This window comes from Sorex araneus, chromosome 5, assembly GCF_027595985.1.
Source record: "Sorex araneus isolate mSorAra2 chromosome 5, mSorAra2.pri, whole genome shotgun sequence".
In the NCBI taxonomy this organism is placed as follows: domain Eukaryota; kingdom Metazoa; phylum Chordata; class Mammalia; order Eulipotyphla; family Soricidae; genus Sorex; species Sorex araneus.
Window position 1 is genome coordinate 213,535,399 of NC_073306.1, and position 19,796 is coordinate 213,555,194.

Sequence of the window (19,796 nt, forward strand, 5' to 3'; positions counted from 1 at the left end):
ATTTTCACAAGTGGTATGTGAACTCTCCAAACGGCAAAGATATTCTAGGGGGGGAAGATAGCAGGAGCCTTTTCTTCTCCCAACTTTAATTTAAAATATAAAGCTACAGTACTCAAGCAGTGGAGTGCTAGAATAAAGAAAAACTCTCAGACAGAGAGAGGGAAGAAGAGAAGGAGAAAGAAAGAGGAGGGAGAGGGGAGAGAGTGAGGGAGAGGTAGAGGAGAGGGAGAGAGGGAGATGGAGGAGGAAAGAGAGATGAGATGACAGGGAAAAAGGAAGAGAGATGATGAAAGAGAGAAGGAGAAAGAAAGAGGAGAGGGTGAGGGGGAGAGAGAAAGGGGGAGAGAGGAAGAGAGAGATGATAGAGAGAGAAGAGAGAGAAAGAGAAAGAGAGGGAAAGAGAGAGAGAAGTGTAGAAGAAACTGAGAAAGTTCCTCTCCTAATGAATTCCGTGTTCCATTTCCATTTGGGTCGGGATGTGGGACACCCCGCCTTGCTCAGGGCTTCCTCCTGACCCTGCAGGTCCCTGGTGCAGGGCGTGGTGACAGTACCAGTGCCCGGCATTGAACCCAGTCATCTGTGTGAGGCAGACACCCCATCTATCTATTATCCTATCTATTAGGCCTGACAAATTCAGTATTTTAAAAGTGACATTTGAAAAGCAGGATCAACCCTGGCACTTATTGTTTGCTGTATTTTAGAGAATGCCACTAAAGCTAGTTTCAAGTACACTTTAAAAAATAATGATCTTTTATTACTATATAAAATAAAAAAATATTGCAATCTGCTTTCTGTGGTATGGTCTCAATTATCATAAGATATAAATAATAACATACAAAGATGGTGTATTTTAGCACAATTTTTTTCTTTCAAATTCTCCTGGGATTACCTGGCACCTAGAGTAGTAAGCAGAAACTTGATCTTAAAGGAATTTGGCTGGATGCAGACTACTGCTTTGGAATAAACAATAGAGTATACTATTTTTTGTTTGTTAAATAGGATATAGAGGTGTATATACATTAGATTTTAATATAGCCTGGATTTTTTTTACCCTATTCTATTTCAATATAAACCATTTTTAGAAGAGAGATTAAATTTAATCTTTCATTAGTGATCATAATAACGCCATTATTTTAGAAAATTTAATAAAAACAATCATTGAACTTCAATTAGCCACTAGGCCTTGAATAATTGTTGCAGGAAGCCGGCCTAACTTTATAACACAATACAGATATCAGGGAAATCGTTGGTTGCTAGGATATCAAGTTCTGATTCTATAACTTGGATCACTCTTTCATTCTTATCAAGACCATCTTCAGTTTTCTTTTATTTATTTTTCTTAGAAATAAGACAAAGAAAGGAAATGAAGAACAAATGAGACTCCTGACTGGGTTAATACGGTGTTGATAATGAAAATGTCCATTGCATAATCATTTCAGTTCTATCCATCTGCTATCCTATCTCCTGCTGTCCGAGGGTGAGTGGGTGGGGTAACTGTCTGGAGGGTGAGGCCTGAGTTCCACTTCCTTCTTACAGCTCTCTGTCCTGCAGAGGGCAAGGAAAGGGATGGTGTCTTCTCCATCACCACCAATCAGAAAGCCTCTAACAATCCCAGCAAGAGACACTGGGAGGGAAACCACAATCCGTCAATGATGCGGCTGATTCCAGGTCACGGGACTATGTGGGTCCCAGTTTGTTTTTCTGAATCATTTTTGTTTGAGTCAAAGAAAGGTAAAGGGCCAGGAATGTGGCTAAGTTGTCGGGCTCTGTCCTGTGTGTGTGTGTGTGTGTGTGTGTGACCCTGATTTCTGTCCCTAGCACAGCAACATAAATAATGCTGGTGAAAATATAAAACAAATCTAATATGTTCTCTAGAACTTGTTTACATGGCCTGTGCTTGTCACATGGCCCTGGGAATCGGAATAAGCAATTTTTGTGTGTCAGAAATGTAAATAAAAAAATCTCCTTTTGCCCCTTGCTATTGAAACCCCCTTCAGAGTTCAGGCACATGTCCCCCAGCTGCGAGCGGTGTCGGGGTTGAATGCTTCCCACAGAAACAGCCGTTATCTGCACAGAGCCACACGCCGAGGTCCGCGGGGCTCCTGGGCACCAGCCCTGGCTGGCTTGCCGCTGGCTTGCCGCAGGGGCTCCGTCTCTGCGAGCACTCAGCACCGAGAGGAAACAGAAGAGATGGAGAACAAGTAGGGGGGAAGGGATGTTATTAACCATCGGAGGAGCAGCAAACTCAGAACCGTAGAAATTCCAGAAGGATAAGAACGAAGAGGAGGAGGAGAAAGGACAGTTGAAGAAAGGCTGAGTGATCACAGGATGAGGGTGAAGGGAGCACTGGCCAGTGAGGCTCAAAGGGTGTCCAGCAGATACTCCCAAACCAAGAAACAACGAGATGCGTTTCATAATCAGGATGGCCAGAAACAAAGACAAAAGCAGGCCCCTCGGAGCTGCGAGGGAGGAGCAAGCCTCACATCTGGAAGAGGACGTGAGAGTCCCAGGGGGCGGAGTGCAAAGGCAGGCCCGGTGCAGCTGGGCTCCATTTGACTGCGTTTCTGTGTGGATCGGGCCACCCCTGGTGGTGCTCAGGACTTACTCCTGGCTCTGTCACAGGGGTCATCCCTGGGGCTGCTCCAGGTAGGCGGGACATGTTGTGCCAAGGACCAAACCCGGATTGGCTGTGGCAGGTCACCCATGTAGAAGGAGCCCAGATGCTCTGGGCTGTCCGTGACCCATGACGTTCGCGCTGGACACTGATTTATTCAGCACAACTTTTTCTTTGTGGTTCCGTGAAATATACAGTGGCTCAAAATAGTAAGACACAAACATCAATCCTTCACTCTAAGTTCTCAGTCCCAAACTTCAGGTCAAGGATCTTCTCTAGCATGTTCTAAAGATGCGCTCAATCTGGGTTGTGGCTCCGACCGGTTCCTCTCAACCTTTCTGCACCTCCAGAGAGTCACGCGTCTCCAGACCGCAGCCTGTGGCCCTTGCATGTGATATCCATAAAACAGACAAACCTCTAGCTGTTTCAGTTCTGTTCGAGGTGACCTTGGGGAATCTCTCGGAGCTCAGTTTCTATGGAGCTTATAAATGTGCAGTAGAGCCACGCCGTTGCCTGTGTTTAGAAATGTGAGCAGTCTTGATTCAGATAAATTCGGCTATTCACCATTCCCTGGAAGTTTACTGACATGTTAGAGCTGAGAAAGGTAAAGGTCGGATGAAGCCCGTGTCTTCATCCAACCCTGGGGTGCTCATCTTATACTTGCTTCGGGGGAGGCAGAATCCCTCCCCCACCTCCCTCCCACTCCCTCCATCATGTTCCAGAGGTGATACGGCAGAACGCTCACTGCACAAATCGAGTCACTCAAGTGGACAAGCGCCCCATTCTCCACAGAAACACATTTAATTGTCATGAATCTTAAACACGTTTCCCATTAGTGGTTTAGACAGTCTGCATGGTGAATAAAGAAATATAAAAAAAAAAAAGTGTTTTTCTTTTCTCTCCTGAGCCGTAATTCATGTTGTGTTGTGTTTTGATGTTCCCAGATATCCGTGGAATACAGGAGTTCCTGGACAAAGTGTCTCAGCAGGGGATGGATGTCGCACTTCAGAAGGTAGAAAACAACATTAATAGAATGATCACCACTCTTTTTGATACCATGAGGATAGAGGAACTGAATCGCTATCGAGACACTCTCAGGCGAGCCATCCTCATTATGAACCCTGCCACAGCCAAATCCTTCATTACTGAGGTAAGTAAAAGTTGTCGTAGAAGGTGGGTCGTTTTCAAATTAAATGCTTTGTAATAGACCCACAGAGGAAATGGAAATTAAGAGCCTTACAAGGGAATTAACTACACAACACTAATGGAATTGACGCAGAGATTTCCTCGCATATCACATTTACCCTGTACTGTCCAGTTAATTACTGGGAATGTTTTTATTTATATATATTTAGACACACAGGCAGCATAATTTTAAGAAATACTACAGGGGATTGCATGTGCCATCGGCCTGGATGTATCTAAAACATTCAAAAAGGAATTCACAAGCGTATAGTTTTCTAACACTTAAATATCCTAGTAAGTTAAGAAGTTTTTCTTCTGAGAACAGATAATCAGGCTATTATTGCCTGGCCATGATTCCTTTACACAACATCTTGCAAATTTGCTCTAACCATGGCAATTCTGTACCAACACAAATAATTAACATTTTCTGAAACATTGCAAAATGATAGCCACAGTACATTATATAATGCCAGAGCTTCACATGTTAACAGTATCTATTCAACTGGCTAGAAGTAGCAAGACTTTAATACAGTTAAAGATTTTTAATGAGGGATAAATAATTCACGCCCTAAAATGTTTGCTGTTTTCTTGAAGAAAATTATTTTCAAGGGATTTTCATTTTATTTTACAACTTCTGTCTTATCTGGGATTGGAGCTGGTCATGGCATTTTATTTGGGTTTATTTTAAATTTTTTATTTTAATGACTTTCACTAATACTTTTTCCTCACTTTTCCACTTTGCTTTCTTTAGCACCCAAAGAAGTGCTATAAAGTCTCCAAATTAGGAATGTGTTAGAAGTTCTTTGACACTCTATAATATAATTGGTACCAAGAAGTTGGAAGTAGAGTATAAATTACTGAGAATAAAACTTTTGAGAAACTGTCAATAATACCAGTTTTAATTTTAATAGAGATTTTTCTTATACAGTCTAAGGACAAATATAGGACTTTGTTCCAAGAATATCACATACCTCAGAGTTTCATTGATCCAATAAATTTCCAATTAGATAAAGAATATCAGAGCATTTTCATTTAAAAAAAATTGATTTTTTCTTTTAAGCAACACAGAATCTTCCAGAAGATTAAAGTAAATGCACAGGCAAGTCAGATAAATTGTAATATTAAAGTTGTACCAACCGAAGTTGAAGCACCCAAGATCATTTTTTACTAGGGAGATAAAAGATGGCTTCCTGAAGAGGACATATTTAATCAATCAACAGTTACCTAAAAGTAACAAAAAAATATCCTAAATGTTGAAATCACTGGTAAATCAGAAAGTGCCACACTTGAAGGATCTATGTGTGTGTGTGTGTGTGTGTGTGTGTGTGTGTGTGTGTGCAGGCTGAGGAAAGTTGTGTGGGAATATGCATGTTTACTGGATATGCAAGTTACTTTGTGGATCCAGGACTTCTCATAAAGAGGAAAGACTATATCCGCGATAGTCACTAAATATTTTCAGCGTTTAAAGTGTAAATTTCCTTTTGTTTGGTGAATTAAAGTAGTTCATTGGTTAATATTTCAGTAAAATTAAAATGGTTAAAGTTATCAGAAACAAAATGAAACTATCAAAGTATACATAAAAGTATAAAAGGGACAATTCTCATTAATCATTAGTTTCCTCATTGAAAAAGTGATGTAATAACATGAAAACTATTGTTCGAGTCAGAGGGAGGAGGGCAGATACAGACTTCGGGAATTTACCTGAGAGGTATAGTAAAACAAATGTAATATGAGACTGTTCTCCAAGGGTGATAGAAAGGAGCGCCAGGGGCCAGGGGGACTCGTCTCCACAGCCTGAAGCTTACCACAAGTGGTGGTGGGCGCAGGTGGGGGCCGATGGGGGTCGCGGTTAGGACAGAGAAGAGAGCACTGCAATAATGATAGTTGGGAACCAGCACTCTGGACAAGAACTGAGTGCCGAACGGAGGAACAGGGGTATGCATGATAACTTTTCAGAATGAGAGAGAGAGCGTGAGCGAAAGTGAGAGAGAGAACGAGAGAGGGAGACAGAGAGAGAGAGAGAGAGAGAGAGAGAGAGAGAGAGAATGTCTACCATAGGGGATTAGCTATCTTCCTGAGGGAAGCAGGGGCCTTGGGGGCGGGAAGTGTGCACTGGTGAAGGGCCGGGTGTTAGAACATTGTATGACTGAAACCCAACGTGAACCACTGTGTAACTATCCCCTACCATGATTCAAGGGAGATTTAATGGTACAGAAGCCGCCAACTGTTGTTCCCTCAGGAGCTGGGAAAGTAGCAGAGCAGGCAGGGCACATGGCTCCCAGCACCTTCTATGTCCAACAGGAGTGATCCCTGAGCACAGAGCCAGGAGTCGACCCTGAGCACTGTGGGGTGTGACACAGGAAAATAATTAATAAGACTCACCTTTTAGGGACTCAGTTGTAACTTCCACATCAGTGATGTCCCATTCCCTGTCCGCGGGCCAATGGCACGCCACGGTGTAGCATCCTGGGAAACCAACGGTCCGGGTCCCTTCTGCTGGCCTGTGACCTTTGTAATACATGATACAACACATACGTGTGCGTGATGGTTCCTTCTGAGTGCTGCAAGGGAAGACGTGGCTTCACCATTCCTTCTAACATCGAGGCAATTTCTTCCCCGACTGCTACGTTGCCTTCCCTGAGTGTATGTGTGTGTTTCCCCCTGTAGAACGCCAGTACTTCAGGTTAAGGCTTCTATCCTCACATCACTTTCATTTGATGATCCCTGCCAATGTGCCACCTCCACACGGGTCACAAGCGTGGCCCCAGCAGCCTTTGTGTGCCCCAGGACTCTGAGCCCCGCTGCCAAGACACTTGCCACAGACCTGAGGGCTGGAGCGAGGGTGTCACTCCACTGGGGTGGGCACGGCCGCCCAGGGCGCAGGGAGCAGCAGCGGGCAGCCTGGTGTGGCCGAGCCCTGTAGCTGGCCTCAGCCCTTCCGTGTAAAAACAACTTCCTGTCAGTTCTCTGGACTCAGCCCCCCCGGCCCCGACGTGGCTCTCTCCGTGGGGTCTGCTGGGCTGTGGCCTCTCCCCGTTCAGTCTCCGCGGGCTGCCGCTCACACGCGGGGAAGGTCTCTGAGGCTCTCAGCGGCAGCAGCCCGGCTTCCCACAGGGCTGTCTTTCTGAGGTGACCAGCTTCCTCACAGACCGGCTTCCCACAGGGCTGTCTTTCTGAGGTGATGGGGCTTCCTCACAGACCAGCTTCCCACAGGGCTGTCTTTCTGAGGTGACTGGCTTCCTCACAGACCAGCTTCCCACAGGGCTGTCTTTCTGAGGTGATGGGCTTCCTCACAGACCAGCTTCCCACAGGACTTTCTTTCTGAGGTGATGGGGCTTCCTCACAGACCAGCTTCCCACAGGGCTGTCTTTCTGAGGTGATGCGGCTTCCTCACAGACTTCTGGGCTCCAGGCAGCTTCCGTCCTGGCTCTGCGCTGTCCTCTGCCGCCCTGTGTCCTTGGTGTCCCCGGAGTGCCCAGATCAGAGAGCTCTTCTGGCCCACCTCACTGTCTCCTTGATTTCACTTCCCTGCTGCCGTGTGATAACCTGCAGTTCCCCATGTGCCGGCTGGCCGCAGGCAGTGTCTCCTGTGATGCAGTAGACACTTTAGCTCCTCTGATATTTGAATGAGATTCGTGGTTTTCTTGTCGTTGAGTGAATTGTGTTCCTTGTATACCCGCGTTGCCCCTGTCGATGTCTGTGTGCTAATGGTTTCTGCTCAAAGTGATGTTGTCAAGAGAGTTGGAAGCGATCACTCGGGATAAGAACCGTGTGCTGAGAACAGGGAAAGCAAAGACAACCTCTCACTCAGTATCTGTGTTGCAAACCCCGGGGAGGGGGAGGGGGAGAGGGAGAGAGGGGGAGAGAGAGGGAGGGAGACAGAGGGAGGGAGACACAGAGAGAGGGAGGGAGAGACACAGAGAGAGGGAGAGGGAGGGTAGGAGAGAGAGGGAGAGACAGAGAGAGAGAGGGAAGGAGAGACAGAGAAGAGAGAGGGAGAGGAAGAGAGACAGGAAGGGAGACCAAGGGAGGGAGACAGAGAGAGGGGATGGGAAAGACAGAGGGAGAGAGAGGGAGAGGGAGGGGTGGAGAGAGAGGGAGAGAGAGAGGGAGAGACAGAGGAGGGAGAAAGAAAGAAGAGAGAGGGAGAGGAAGGGAGAGAGGGAGGGAGACAGAGAGAGAGGGAGGGACAGGGAGAGACAGAAAGAGAGTGGGAGGGAGAGAGAGAATCCAGAGACTGACTGGTGTGGGGGGAGTGGCTGGAGTTCCTTGAGTGAGCACTGTCTTTGAGTGATGATTGCTCTGATTTGCAGACTTGATCTTCACAGGGGAGAGGGCGAGGGGTCTCCTCAGTGTCTGGACCCCCTCAGCAGAGCTCTGCAGGGTCCCGCCTTCTCGTGCATCACATCCCTCTGTACCATCTTTTTTCTTTAATGGGGCCACAATGGCAGCGCTGGGCTGGCGTCAGCCGAGCCCCAGAGAGCTCCCCGGGTGCTGGGGTACTGTGCTCTGGGCCCCGTGTGGGTGCTGGGTGGGTGACGCGGTGTCGGAGAACAGACTGTCCCCGGAGATCTATGTCCTTGGCTGGCTCCTCTTTGGATCCATGACCGTGGACATAGAATTTCAATGTGCAAAGTTGAGGGGCTCCGGACTCTTCAGCAAGAGTCTATCGACTCCTTAGTATTGAACTTCCGGTCAGGGAGACGCTAAGTCACGTCCAGATGAAGCTGGTGGGGCAGGAGCATTTCTCTCTGCACGACACACAGCAGCTGTGGGAGCAGTGAGCAGGGCAATGAATCCTCACAGCACAGGCCCCCTCCAGCAGGAAAACTGCCACCAAAGCCACAGAAGTGCAAAGCTAAGAGTAAATCTACCCAGGAAGGACATTGGTCTATGGTGTGAGAATGCAGACACAGTTCTTTCAGCCTTGGGGATGGTGACTCACACTCTCCATGGCTCTGGACACTTGTGTGAATAGCTACGGAATCAAACCTGGTGTTATTTTGAAATAAGAGATAAATTTTAGGGAGCAGAAGGATTTTAAAAGACAGAATCAGAAAAGAAAGGAGCATCAACTGCACTTAAATATATGTGAATTTCCATAGGCAGAATCCTTTTCACATATTGTATTGGGGAAAAGAGTACTGAAAACCAGTATTTGTCCTCATGTAAGATAAAAGGGAAAAGGAAAGAGGGGAGAGAGGAAGGAAGGAGGGAAGGAAGGAAGGAAGGAAGGGAGGGAGGAAGGAAGGGAGGGAGGGAGGGAGGGAGGAAGACCAGGTGAATATTTTGGGGTAAAGTGGTACAATGACTGTTGGTATATTATCATGTTGTAAACGACACATAAATCTACGTACAGAATCTACAATTGTAAGCACTGAAATGGCCTCATCCCATCTGAGCTCTTTAAATGAACGGTTGACAGTGAACTAGCTAGCGTTCTTTATACTCTCAGCTCTCAATCGACACATTATTGATTCATTCTAAGAACCAAGGCTTAAGTAGAATATTTATGATATTAAAAAGTTCAAGATAAAAACAAGCAAAATTTATCTTAGAGAGAACTCACTAAAAAAATTGAATTTATAGAGATAATTTGAAAAAGTAAGAGGGCTTAAAAGTTCTAACCTGGGGCCCCGAGAGATGCCTCAGCAGACAAAGTGTCTCCTTGGAGCAGCCACCCGGGGTTGCATCTGCAGCTGCCAGGACAGCCCCCTCAGGCCCCCCAGAGTGGTCCCTGAGCACTGAGTCAGGTGTAAGCCCTGAGCACTTCGGGGGTCAGGGAGGGGGCAGCAAAGAAAGGTTCTAACTTTAAACCATTGCGATGCTGGAGCAGTTAACACAGCCAGCGGCTGCCAGGGGTGGGGTGAGATGCAGAGAAGCACCCGCCCACACGGGGACACGAGCCGCGAGCAGGTCCAGCAGGGCGGCTGCCTGGTCCTAGACACACGTCTGTGGAAGTGGCTTGTCCCGGGCTAGATGACGGATAGAGAGGAGAGTGGAGCGCGACACGGAGCGGCTGCATTGGCAATAGGAGCGAGAGGTGAGCCCAGAGGCACCGGGTTCCTGCGAGAGCCTTAGAGAGGACCAGGGGGTTCCGGTCAGAAAAGGGAGTCACGGAAGTCCTGTCTATGAGTTCTTCTATTGGATTGGAGCGATAGCACAGCGGGTAGGGCGTTTGCCTTGCACATGGCTGACCCAGGTTCAATTCCTCTGTCCCTCTCGGAGAGCCCAGCAAGCTATCAAGAGTATCCCGCCTGCACGGCAGAGCCTGGCAAGCTACCCGTGACATTCGATATGCCAAAACCAGTAACAACAAGTCTCACAATGGAAACGTTACTGGTGCCCGCCGGAGCAAAGAGATGAACAGTGGGACGACAGTGCTACAGTGCTACTTTTTACTTTAGAGCTGTGATTTATGAACTTATTTATAGGTGAGTCTTAGGCATATAATATTCTAACAACAATCCCACCACCAGTGCCAACTTCCTTGCCCCAGTGTTCCCCTGCTCACCCAGCCCTGCAGCCCCCTCACCCAGCCCTGCCTGCCACACTGACAGCCACGTTTCAAAGGTCAGTGTCTAGCCTCTGGTCTAGCTTAGGTCTAGCTTAGGTTCAGCTTTGATCTAGCTTAGTTTCAGTGGTCAGCGTTGCTGGGCCTGTGCTTTGGGTCTGTGGCTGTCCCCCCTTCCCCGATCACCAGGGTACCCAAGGCACTGACTCTGTGGCTTCTTATACTTTTTAAGTTGCCATGGAAAATTGTTGAAGTCATCAAAGAAAATCAAGCTTAACCGTCAATAGAATGAGTATTGTTTTGTTTCTTAATTGCTCACTTAGCACTGTCACTTAATTGCTTAGGGGGAATGAGCATATCAGTCCTGTTTGCATCTTTGTTTCTGTCCCTGGAGTATTCGTGTGGCATTGAGTCAATTATGCTCCCTTTGAAGTCTTAGGAACCGAAAACCTTAGATGTCTACTCCCAGGGCTCCCCCTCTCCTGCGAGGAGTTCGGAGCTGTAAGGAAACAGTGCGGAGGTGCCAGCTGGGGAAGCCAGCCCGCTGTGAGAGCTGGAGAAAGCTTGTTATCACCGCGTACCTGCAAGTGTCCTGGAACTGAATGTGGCAAAACAGGAGTCCAACATGGCTTGACTTTTAAAGATGGATCAGAATTGTTTCTTTAATACAGTTTTATATAGAAATAATGTTGCGATGAATGCTATGTAAATTATAACCTTTTCGGAAAGGACAAAAATGTTCTACATAATTTAGAACATTTAGGTCATAGATAGGACTAGAGCGATAGCACAGCAAGTAGGATGTTTGCCTTGCATACGGCTGACCTGGGTTCGATTCCTCCATCCCTCTTGGAGAGACTGGCAAGCTACCAAGAGTATCCTGCCCATACGGCAGAGCCTGGCAAGCCTACCCGTGGTGTATTCAATATGCCAAAAACATTAACATTAAGTCTCACAATGAAGACATTACTGGTGCCTGCTTGAGCAAATCAATGAACAGTGGGAAGACAGTGCTACAGTGATAGGTCATAGATGGCTTTAAGATAAGAAAAATCAATTTTTTTTAAACAAAAGATGGTTTGATTACTTTAAGGTAATATTGTCTTCTGTTTGGATGTTTCAAAGTTTCAGGAAGGAACCCTGCAGTTACTTGAACTCTTTTTATTCTGCACTGTAGCACTGTGGTCCCATTGTTCATCGATTTGCTCAAGCGGGCACCAGTAACACCTCCATTGTGAGTCTTGTTGTTACTGTTTTTGGCATATTGAGTACGTCACAGGTAGCTTGCCAGGCTCTGCAATCCGGGCGGGATACTCTCGGTAGCTTGCCGGGCTCTCCAAGAGGGACAGAGGAATCGAACCTGGGTTGGCTGCATGCAAGGCAAATGCCTTATCCACTGTGCTATTATTGCTCCAGCCCCTTTTTAATCCTATAGTATGAAAAATGCACTATTCCTTAAGTATATATTATAAAATAGTTTTCATTTTACTGCAGTTTACCCCAGATAACTTTAATATTGTCAATCAGCATGATACAAAACTGTCTATTTCAAAGCATAAGGCCATTATTCATAGACAGCATTTTGTGTATATTATAATCTATATTTTTTCTATCTTCAACCATATGGCTTTAAAAAAATGAAAGTTTCCTAATTTCATTGGGATAAGAGTCTTCTATAATCCTTTGATCACAAAGCTAATGATGCTGAATTCTGTAATAAAAGTTGTATTTATTTCTAATGAACCAATAGTCATGGGTCATCAACCCGCAGCTAATGGCCAGTCACTCAAATATCCAGCTGCCCCGGGGGCAGTGGTACAGCAGGAAGTGCACTTAACTAGCCTGTGGCCACCCTGGGATTGATTCCCAACAGCCCCCAAAAAGTCCCCTGAGCCCATGAGATGTGATCTGTGAGCACAGAACCAGGAGTAAGTTCTGAGCCTGCCAGGTGTGGCCCTCATAAAAGCAAATCAAAAAATCCATCTGCTCCGTATTTGACACGCTCTTCTCAATGGCAAGGGATTCTAAGGGAAGAAAAAGTGTGTCTGCATGTATGCGTATGTGTGTGTGCGCGTATGTATGTGTGTGTGTGTGTGTGTGTGTGTATTCTTCTATTAGACTGAAACTTAGAAGTCCCTTTAAAGATGTCTCTTTGTTCCTGACTTAATCTCTTTCTTACAGTTCTCAGTGATAAGACTTGAACTACACTCGAATCTGAATTTTAGTTTTAACTAAAATTAAGTTTGTGTATTTTTGATCCTGCAAGGCTGCTCTGTTACTAGCAGCCCACGTCTCTGAACATTTATTTTTCAAATGAAAAAGTTGCAAATGTGTTACCCTTTCCACTTGGCCAAAACCATGTATGACAGTCCTTTGCTTCCCCTACGAGGCCTGGGACGGTACCAGGCTGTGCCTTTGTGCTCGGGGCTGTTTCGATCTTAGAAGTTCTCTGTGTCGGAACAAGGCAGATCCTAACAGGACCAAGTCCAAAGAGTCGGAATGCACAACTCTTTTATGGACCTGACTTGGAATATTGACAGTGGTGGGCCGTTTGCTGCGAACATTTCCCAATAGTTTCAAGCTCACAAAATTGCCTTTCCACATCTAAGCTGCTGGCTTTTAATTTCCACTAAATAGAATAGTTTTGACACTTTCATTCTATTCTATTTATTGTAAGCAAAATTAGGAGCAAAGTATCTCACACAATGAGGGTTATACTATTAAGTTGAAGCATAATACCGTGCTTTTTGATCTTCAAGAACAGAGAATTGAAAGTCCTCTAACCCATCGTTCTCTCAGAGCACTTACAAGTTCTCGTGAGGCAGTTGGCTGAGCTCCTGGGAATGCCCTCCTCGGTAAGATTGCCCCCCCCACCCCCCGGAACATTCAGGCTAAATGGCAAATGCTGCAAACACAAAGTGTTCAAAATAATAAAACCACAACCAAGGAAGTGAGTTTCTACATCGACTTCCAGAGAAACTAAACAACTAGAAGACACACTTCCTGCTGAACATTGAACACACTGAAGTCTGCAGATAATGCGTTAGCTTACCCAAACCTAAAAGTGAGCCAGTGATGTGTGTGGTGTGGCATAAATGAGTCCTCCGGGCTGTCTCAAGGAGTTCTGACCCTGGAGTGCACATGTCACACTACATGTGTAACATGCAAACCTCAAATGTAAATGAATCTGAGAAAGATTAAATTTATGCTGTTTTCTCTCCATAAAGTTATACGGACAAAATTAAATATAACCTTGCTAATGCGATACTTGGAGACTGAAGCTGGCCGTGTGTGGCTGTCACCGCCCAGAGAAGACAGCCGTGGGGGAGCAAGGATGGGGGGTCTGTCGGCACTTTCCCAGGCCCTACCCACGTTTGAAGGAAAGAATTTTTGATGTTGTTCATCTGTGTTTCTGCCTCTATTTTCAACATGACCTTCTGAAACTATGAGAATCTCTGTCCCTATATTTCAAGCACCAGGGAAACTTATTTAGTACAAATAAATAGGAAACTTAATTAATCTGCTAGCAAATAATTTAGCACCTTAATTGGTTGCTAATCTCAGATAAAATGTTCTTGGTGCATGAATGGTCCATACGTTTATTTCGCATTTCGAGATGGAAACATGTATTTCTGCAGTCTGCCCTGCTGCTCGAGGAAGCCAGGGCAAATGGCTCTAAGTTAGCACAGGCGTCTAAATCCATTTGCCAGCTTGGATTACTGTGAGTCAGGCTCCCAGAACTTAATCAATTCCTTAAATGCTTACTGACAAAATCAATACTTTAGATTTGTAGAGGACCAGATTTTTAACTCTAGTCACCCCAGGAAGCTTTGCTGAAAAGTTAGCTGGTCTCCCTACACGACAATTCTACCGGTACTTTTAACATTGCAATGCAAGCAAATAAGAGAAATTATCAGCTTAGGTAGGGAAAATTAGTGAGGATTTGTTGATATTTCTAGCAGCCTCCTTAATAGAGTACACAAAAGTGTAGCATAAGAGGATTAAATAATTGAATATATTATTTATCTAACACTAAAAATATCAGAACGTATGGGTCCATTAATTTTAAATAACTAATAATAACTAAAATATGTTTATTATTCGATCAACTACATTTACTTTAATACTTGAGACCCATGTTTAAGATTTGTAGATAGAGTAATGAAGATGTAAGGTTTTTTTTTTTCGTGAATGAAGAGAAACACAAAGAAACTACAATGAAATTTTTCTTTATCTTTTTTATGAAGCAAAACAGTTTCCCACACACTTCATCTAACCCCACAGTTGACACTCTCTGGGCATCCAACATTCTGACACTAATGCTGTTACTATGGCAGCCTCCTCCTCCTTGTCTCCATTTTCCCAACCACCTCTCAAGCCTGTCCCCGTAGCAGGCGCATAGTCATTTATTTTACATTGCTTTTTTATCGCAAAGTGGCTAACAAGTGATCAAAAAATATTTCTGTAGGAGGAAAATTGTGGCAGTTGTTGTATTTCTCCACAGGGACATTGCGTCTTCATCTGAAAGGCGTTTATTAAGCTGTTGTTGCAAGTGAAGCCTTGTGCGTGAATGGTGTTGTTGGTTGGTTGGTTGGTTGGTTGGTTGGTTGGTTGGTTGGTTGGTTGGTTGGTTGGTTGGTTGGTTGGTTGGCTTCTACTCTACATTCCCATCGCTCTCGTGTGCTCCTACTGGGACGTCTTGTTGTAGAGTTTGGAAATGCCTGTCCAGATAAAACAGGATACTTACCTGGGCCGTCCAACCCGGAGAGGTGAGTTTGCGCATCCTGACTTGCAGAAGGCCTGGGGTGTCCAACCCCTCAGAACTCCACGAACCTGGAATTTTCGGCAGACTAGGTTCTCTGTGGAGCACAGGCCTGAGGCGGTGGATCTGGCAGGACAGGGACCCCCAATTTTAAGCAAAAAGTCTGAACGTTCATGGCAGTTGAGGACTAGGACAAAAGCACCCACATGGTTTCGAGGATGTGACTCATTTTTAAAACAGTGGGTAATTCCGTGGTGTCTGAGTGAGATGGGACAGGGATAAGCTTCCTCGTGGTAACAGCAGCAGCGCTGAGAAGCGGGGAAGACCCCAGAGAAACACAGGCCCGGGGTGGCCGGGACGGTGGAGCTTCTCGGGAGACTGCTTTATTTTTTGTTTTGTTTTTTTTTTTTTGCGGCGGGGGGGGGGGCACACCCAACAGCATTCAGTTTCTTTCTCTCTCTCTTTATTTTTGGCTCTGCAATCAGAGGTGACTCTTGCTGGAGGCCAGGCTGGGATTCTGGAGACGACCCCAGTTTGGCCGAGGACCAGGCAGACGCCCTGCCCACTGCGCGGCCACTCTGGCCCGGGGCCCCAGCTCCTCATGGAATGAAGGATGTTGCCGGTTTCCTGGTTAGCTGAGGGGAAACAGGGAAGCTGAGGAGCAGCTACGGGGTCAGAGGTGAGGGGAGAGAAGGGGGTAGGATTCTATCCCGAGACACAGACATTAGCCAACAGACTGTGGGGATGAGAGAGGGGCAAGGACATGCAATAAGACCTTTTGGGAGGAAGCAAAACTTGACACAGCCAGTCACAGAACACCTTAACTGATCGAATTTTAGTCCATTCTAGCCTATACCAAAGACTTTATTTATTTATTTATTTATTTATTTATTTATTTATTTTTGCTTTTTGGGTCACACCCGGCAATGCACAGGGGTTACTCCTGGCTCATGCACTCAGGAATTACTCCTGGCAGTGCTCAGGGGACCATATGGGATGCTGGGATTCGAACCTGGGTCGGCCGAGTGCCAGGCAAACGCCCTACCCGCTGTGCTATCACTCCAGCCCCCCAGATTTCATTTTTTTAGTTCTCACTAATGCAGAAAACAAACAGACAAAAAAACATTTACAATGACTTTGTCAGTTTGGTGTAGAAAATAGACTAGCAGGTGCCTAAATTCTTTACTTTGGACTCTCAGTGCTCCTGAAGTCTCAGATAGCTCATGGTTTGAGTTTTGTTCTTCCTGGAAATCAAAAATAGATCGACTGACTTTCATTCAGTGTATTACACACTTGTATGTGAGAGGAGATGTATGCACGCCAGTTTCACAGGAGTCCTGCGTCTAGCAGCACTCTAGGGCCCTGAGGAGCAGGGGACTGTGCTGGGTCAGCCACAGACAAGGCCTGGCCTTAACCACTGTGCTATCTCTCTGGCCCCAAGAGATAAGGCATTTGTAAGTAAAATGCATTCAGATGATAATATTTAGGATGGGTAAAAACCCCTCTTAACTTGCTTGTACTGGTCTAGGCTAAATTAGAATTCCAATACAAACCTTTTTCCTGGGGCCTAGGGAGATAGTGTGGGATTCCAGCAGGGGTCTTGCTTGCAGCCAACTCTGGTTCTACCTCAGAAAGGTACAGGCTCCTCCAACTCTGCCCGTGTGGCTGCAGAATGACGCTTCTCAGCTTTTGCTCTCTGACCATTTAGACCCTGCAGTTCCTTGTCTCAGGAGAATGCCAAGTCCATTGTCAGACTCCACCCTTAGACAGCAACCATGTCAATAAAAAATATGGCCACATATTGTCGTATTCTCTTGGGGGAAGTAAAGTCATTTGCGTTTGGAGATTACTAATATAGAACTGTTTAATGTTTGAGACACTTAAATTTGTTCTCAGAAAGTTACTTTTTGTGGTCTATGACAACCAAATGCCATTTTCCCCATATATATATAGCACTGTCATCCCATTGTTCATCGGTGTGCTTGAGCGGGCACCAGTAACGTCTCCATTGTGAGATTTGTTCTTACTGTTTTGGCATATCGAATACACTAAAGGTAGCTTGCCAGGCTCTGCCGTGCGGCCAGGATATTCTTGGTAGCTTGCTGGGCCCTCCGAGAGGGATGGAAGAGTCAAACTCGGGTTGGCTGTGTGCAAGGCAAATGCCCTACCCGCTGTACTATCGCTCCAGTCCATTTTTCCCATAGTAATAGCTAATGAACAATTGTTGGATTATTTTTAATCGAACATGTGGCCAATAATTTTACAAAAATGTCTTGTGTAACTTCAAAAGAAATCCAATGGCATGTTCTAATAATATCTTTGTTCTACAAACAAAAAAGAAAGAAATGACATAAGTTTTGTTTTCTCTCTAAATGAAGCAATCACTTGCATTTTAGTTTTGTTGACTTAGTTATAAATTTCCACATCGTTTTGCTATTTTCAATCAAGGTGATTAGGAATTCCTTTAGGGACAGATGTAATTGTTTTTGCCTAGTACCTACCTTTTATGCCCTTAGTTATAATTTTATGCTGATGTCTTTGACATGCCTCCTGAGGGAACATTAGTCTGTGTGAAATTTTAAGCATAAAATTAGTGATGAAAAACTGAAAAAAAAACCACACACATACATACATATATATGCTATATATATGCGTGCATGTATATATACCTACATATATGTGTGTATATATATAAACTGATCAAGCAGACCTCACTGGTGACAAGAAATCAGAGTTGATTCTGATTGCCACAAACAGGTCCTTTATAAGCAACCATGCTACTATTTATTGAGGTTTCCTTATGTGCCAGGCTATAAGCATGTTTACTTTACATGTTTGCATGTTTGTTCCTGACACCAAATATGTGCAGCGTTTGGCTCCATTTTACATAAAAAGAAAATGAGATGTAGCATGTGACATTAGCTCCAGGTTGCAAAGCCAGAAATCATGAAGCTACCTCTAGATCATTCTTGCCTCTTTTAAGCTCTAATGCCTCTCCAGGTACAGTGAAATGGGAAAAAGTTGTTACAACTTTTTTTTTTTTTCCTGATGAATCACAGGCTCTTGTGGAATCACCGTTAGGAGAGTTTGCGCCCAGAGCTCTGGTGCGGGAAGTGCTGGGAAGATTCCACTGCGCGTGTCTGGTGATTTCTGTCTCCCCAGTTGCAATCCTCCCCGATTACCCAGACCTGGAGGGAGATTTTACCTACCTTAATCGCTGCATTAAGGAAGTTCTAGGAAGGACTGCCAGGGCCGGGCCCGAGGCAGATATATGGGGGTCGTAAAACTGGCAAGAAGCCGGGAAGATTTACATCTCTAAGAGGAAGCAAAAACTGTTTACAGTTGCAAGTTTTTAGTTCTAAAGTAAATGATCTAAGAAAAAGAAAATCAAAGTCCTCAGTTGGGAAGAAAGCTGCTCCAGCTGAGTCAAGCTAAGGAGAATGTTTAGACTATCTCCAGTCACTTACAGGCAGAATTTTTATCTAAATTAGCATTCCTCAGCTGGGGGCCATAGGGCGCCCTGTGGGTGCCCAGGATGTCACAGATTAAAATCCAGCAAATACAGGGAATGGCGTGGGACCAGGGGTCAACTGGCTGGACAGGGCGGCCAGAGGGAAGAAACCTGCAACCATCTGAGAACCGGGAATGTGTCCCGCACCCAGTCTGCGTGTGTGCTTATTTTATAAACAGATGAGTGTAAATACATATATTCAATATGTACACTATGTATATATTCAAATATATGCAGCTAGAATACACTCAACTCTGTATCCAAAATAGTTTCTGCAATGTGTTCCTACGAGGAACATTTCGGGAAGATGGGAAATGTTGAGACTACACAGGGTCCCGAGATGGTATCTAGCTGCTTGGGTGGCAAAACCGAGTAGGCTGAGGGGAGGTGGGGTGCTGGGCTCATGGAGGCTGAGTACTTATCAGTACCGGCTTCCAGAGTCCGAAGATGCACCCTTGACTCTCTCAGGACTGGGGCCCACCAGGCAGAGAGAAAGAGGGGCGGGGGAGAGCCCAGCGCAGCGGCACACAGCTGGGCACTCGTCATATTTCATAATGTTAAACGTTTGCCTTTGCGGAAAGTTCTGTAGTAATTGCGGAAAGTTCTGTAATTCTGACCTCAACCCCGCGTGGACCGGTTCTCGTCTGCGTCTCGAGCTCTCACCGCAATCGCTGTGTCTCAAAGGCCGTCCAGCGTGATCTCGGTGCCCGAGTGGCATGTGTGGGGTCGTGTCTCCGCTCCCCTCTGGCTGTTTCATTCCTTGAGTCTTTGGAAGGCTCGAGTGCTCACCTGCACACAGCCCCCTTCGGCTGCCCTCCCGAGAACGACCCGTCCTTCGTGCCAGCCCTCATCTTCCTTGTTCCTTGAGCAAACAAGCAAACAAATGACGGGAGTCGGCTAGGAGCCTGCGGCTGCCGCGATATGATAAGTATATTCAAGTGCCAGGACTGCGGAGAGGAAAGGGGAGAACAGCCCACCGTGTGAGAAATGCTCATGCCCAGGGATGCCGGGTGGGGACGCTGGGCCACAGTGGGAGGGCACGCAGCAGACGCTGACGGGCAGACCAACCACCACATTGCACCAGACACACGTGGAAATGCTCTTTCCTTTTCCCCAGTAAATCCCGGAATTAGTATAAATGTTCTTTGTGCTTCAGTGCTTGACAGGGCACCTACCTGCAATTGATGATTAGTAATTAATGATTTTTTTC

At 45.7% G+C, this 19,796-nt stretch overlaps 1 protein-coding gene across 4 annotated transcripts in view; it reads left to right on the forward strand.

The window, feature by feature from the left end:
- GRID2 (glutamate ionotropic receptor delta type subunit 2) overlaps positions 1–19,796 on the forward strand; it is a 1,314,711-nt gene that overhangs the window by 684,717 nt on the left and 610,198 nt on the right. For all 4 annotated transcript variants that reach the window (XM_055138199.1, XM_055138197.1, XM_055138198.1 and 1 more), the window contains one exon: positions 3,559–3,764. In XM_055138199.1, coding sequence (XP_054994174.1) covers positions 3,559–3,764 — 206 coding nt within the window. The remainder of the gene's footprint in view (positions 1–3,558; positions 3,765–19,796) is intronic.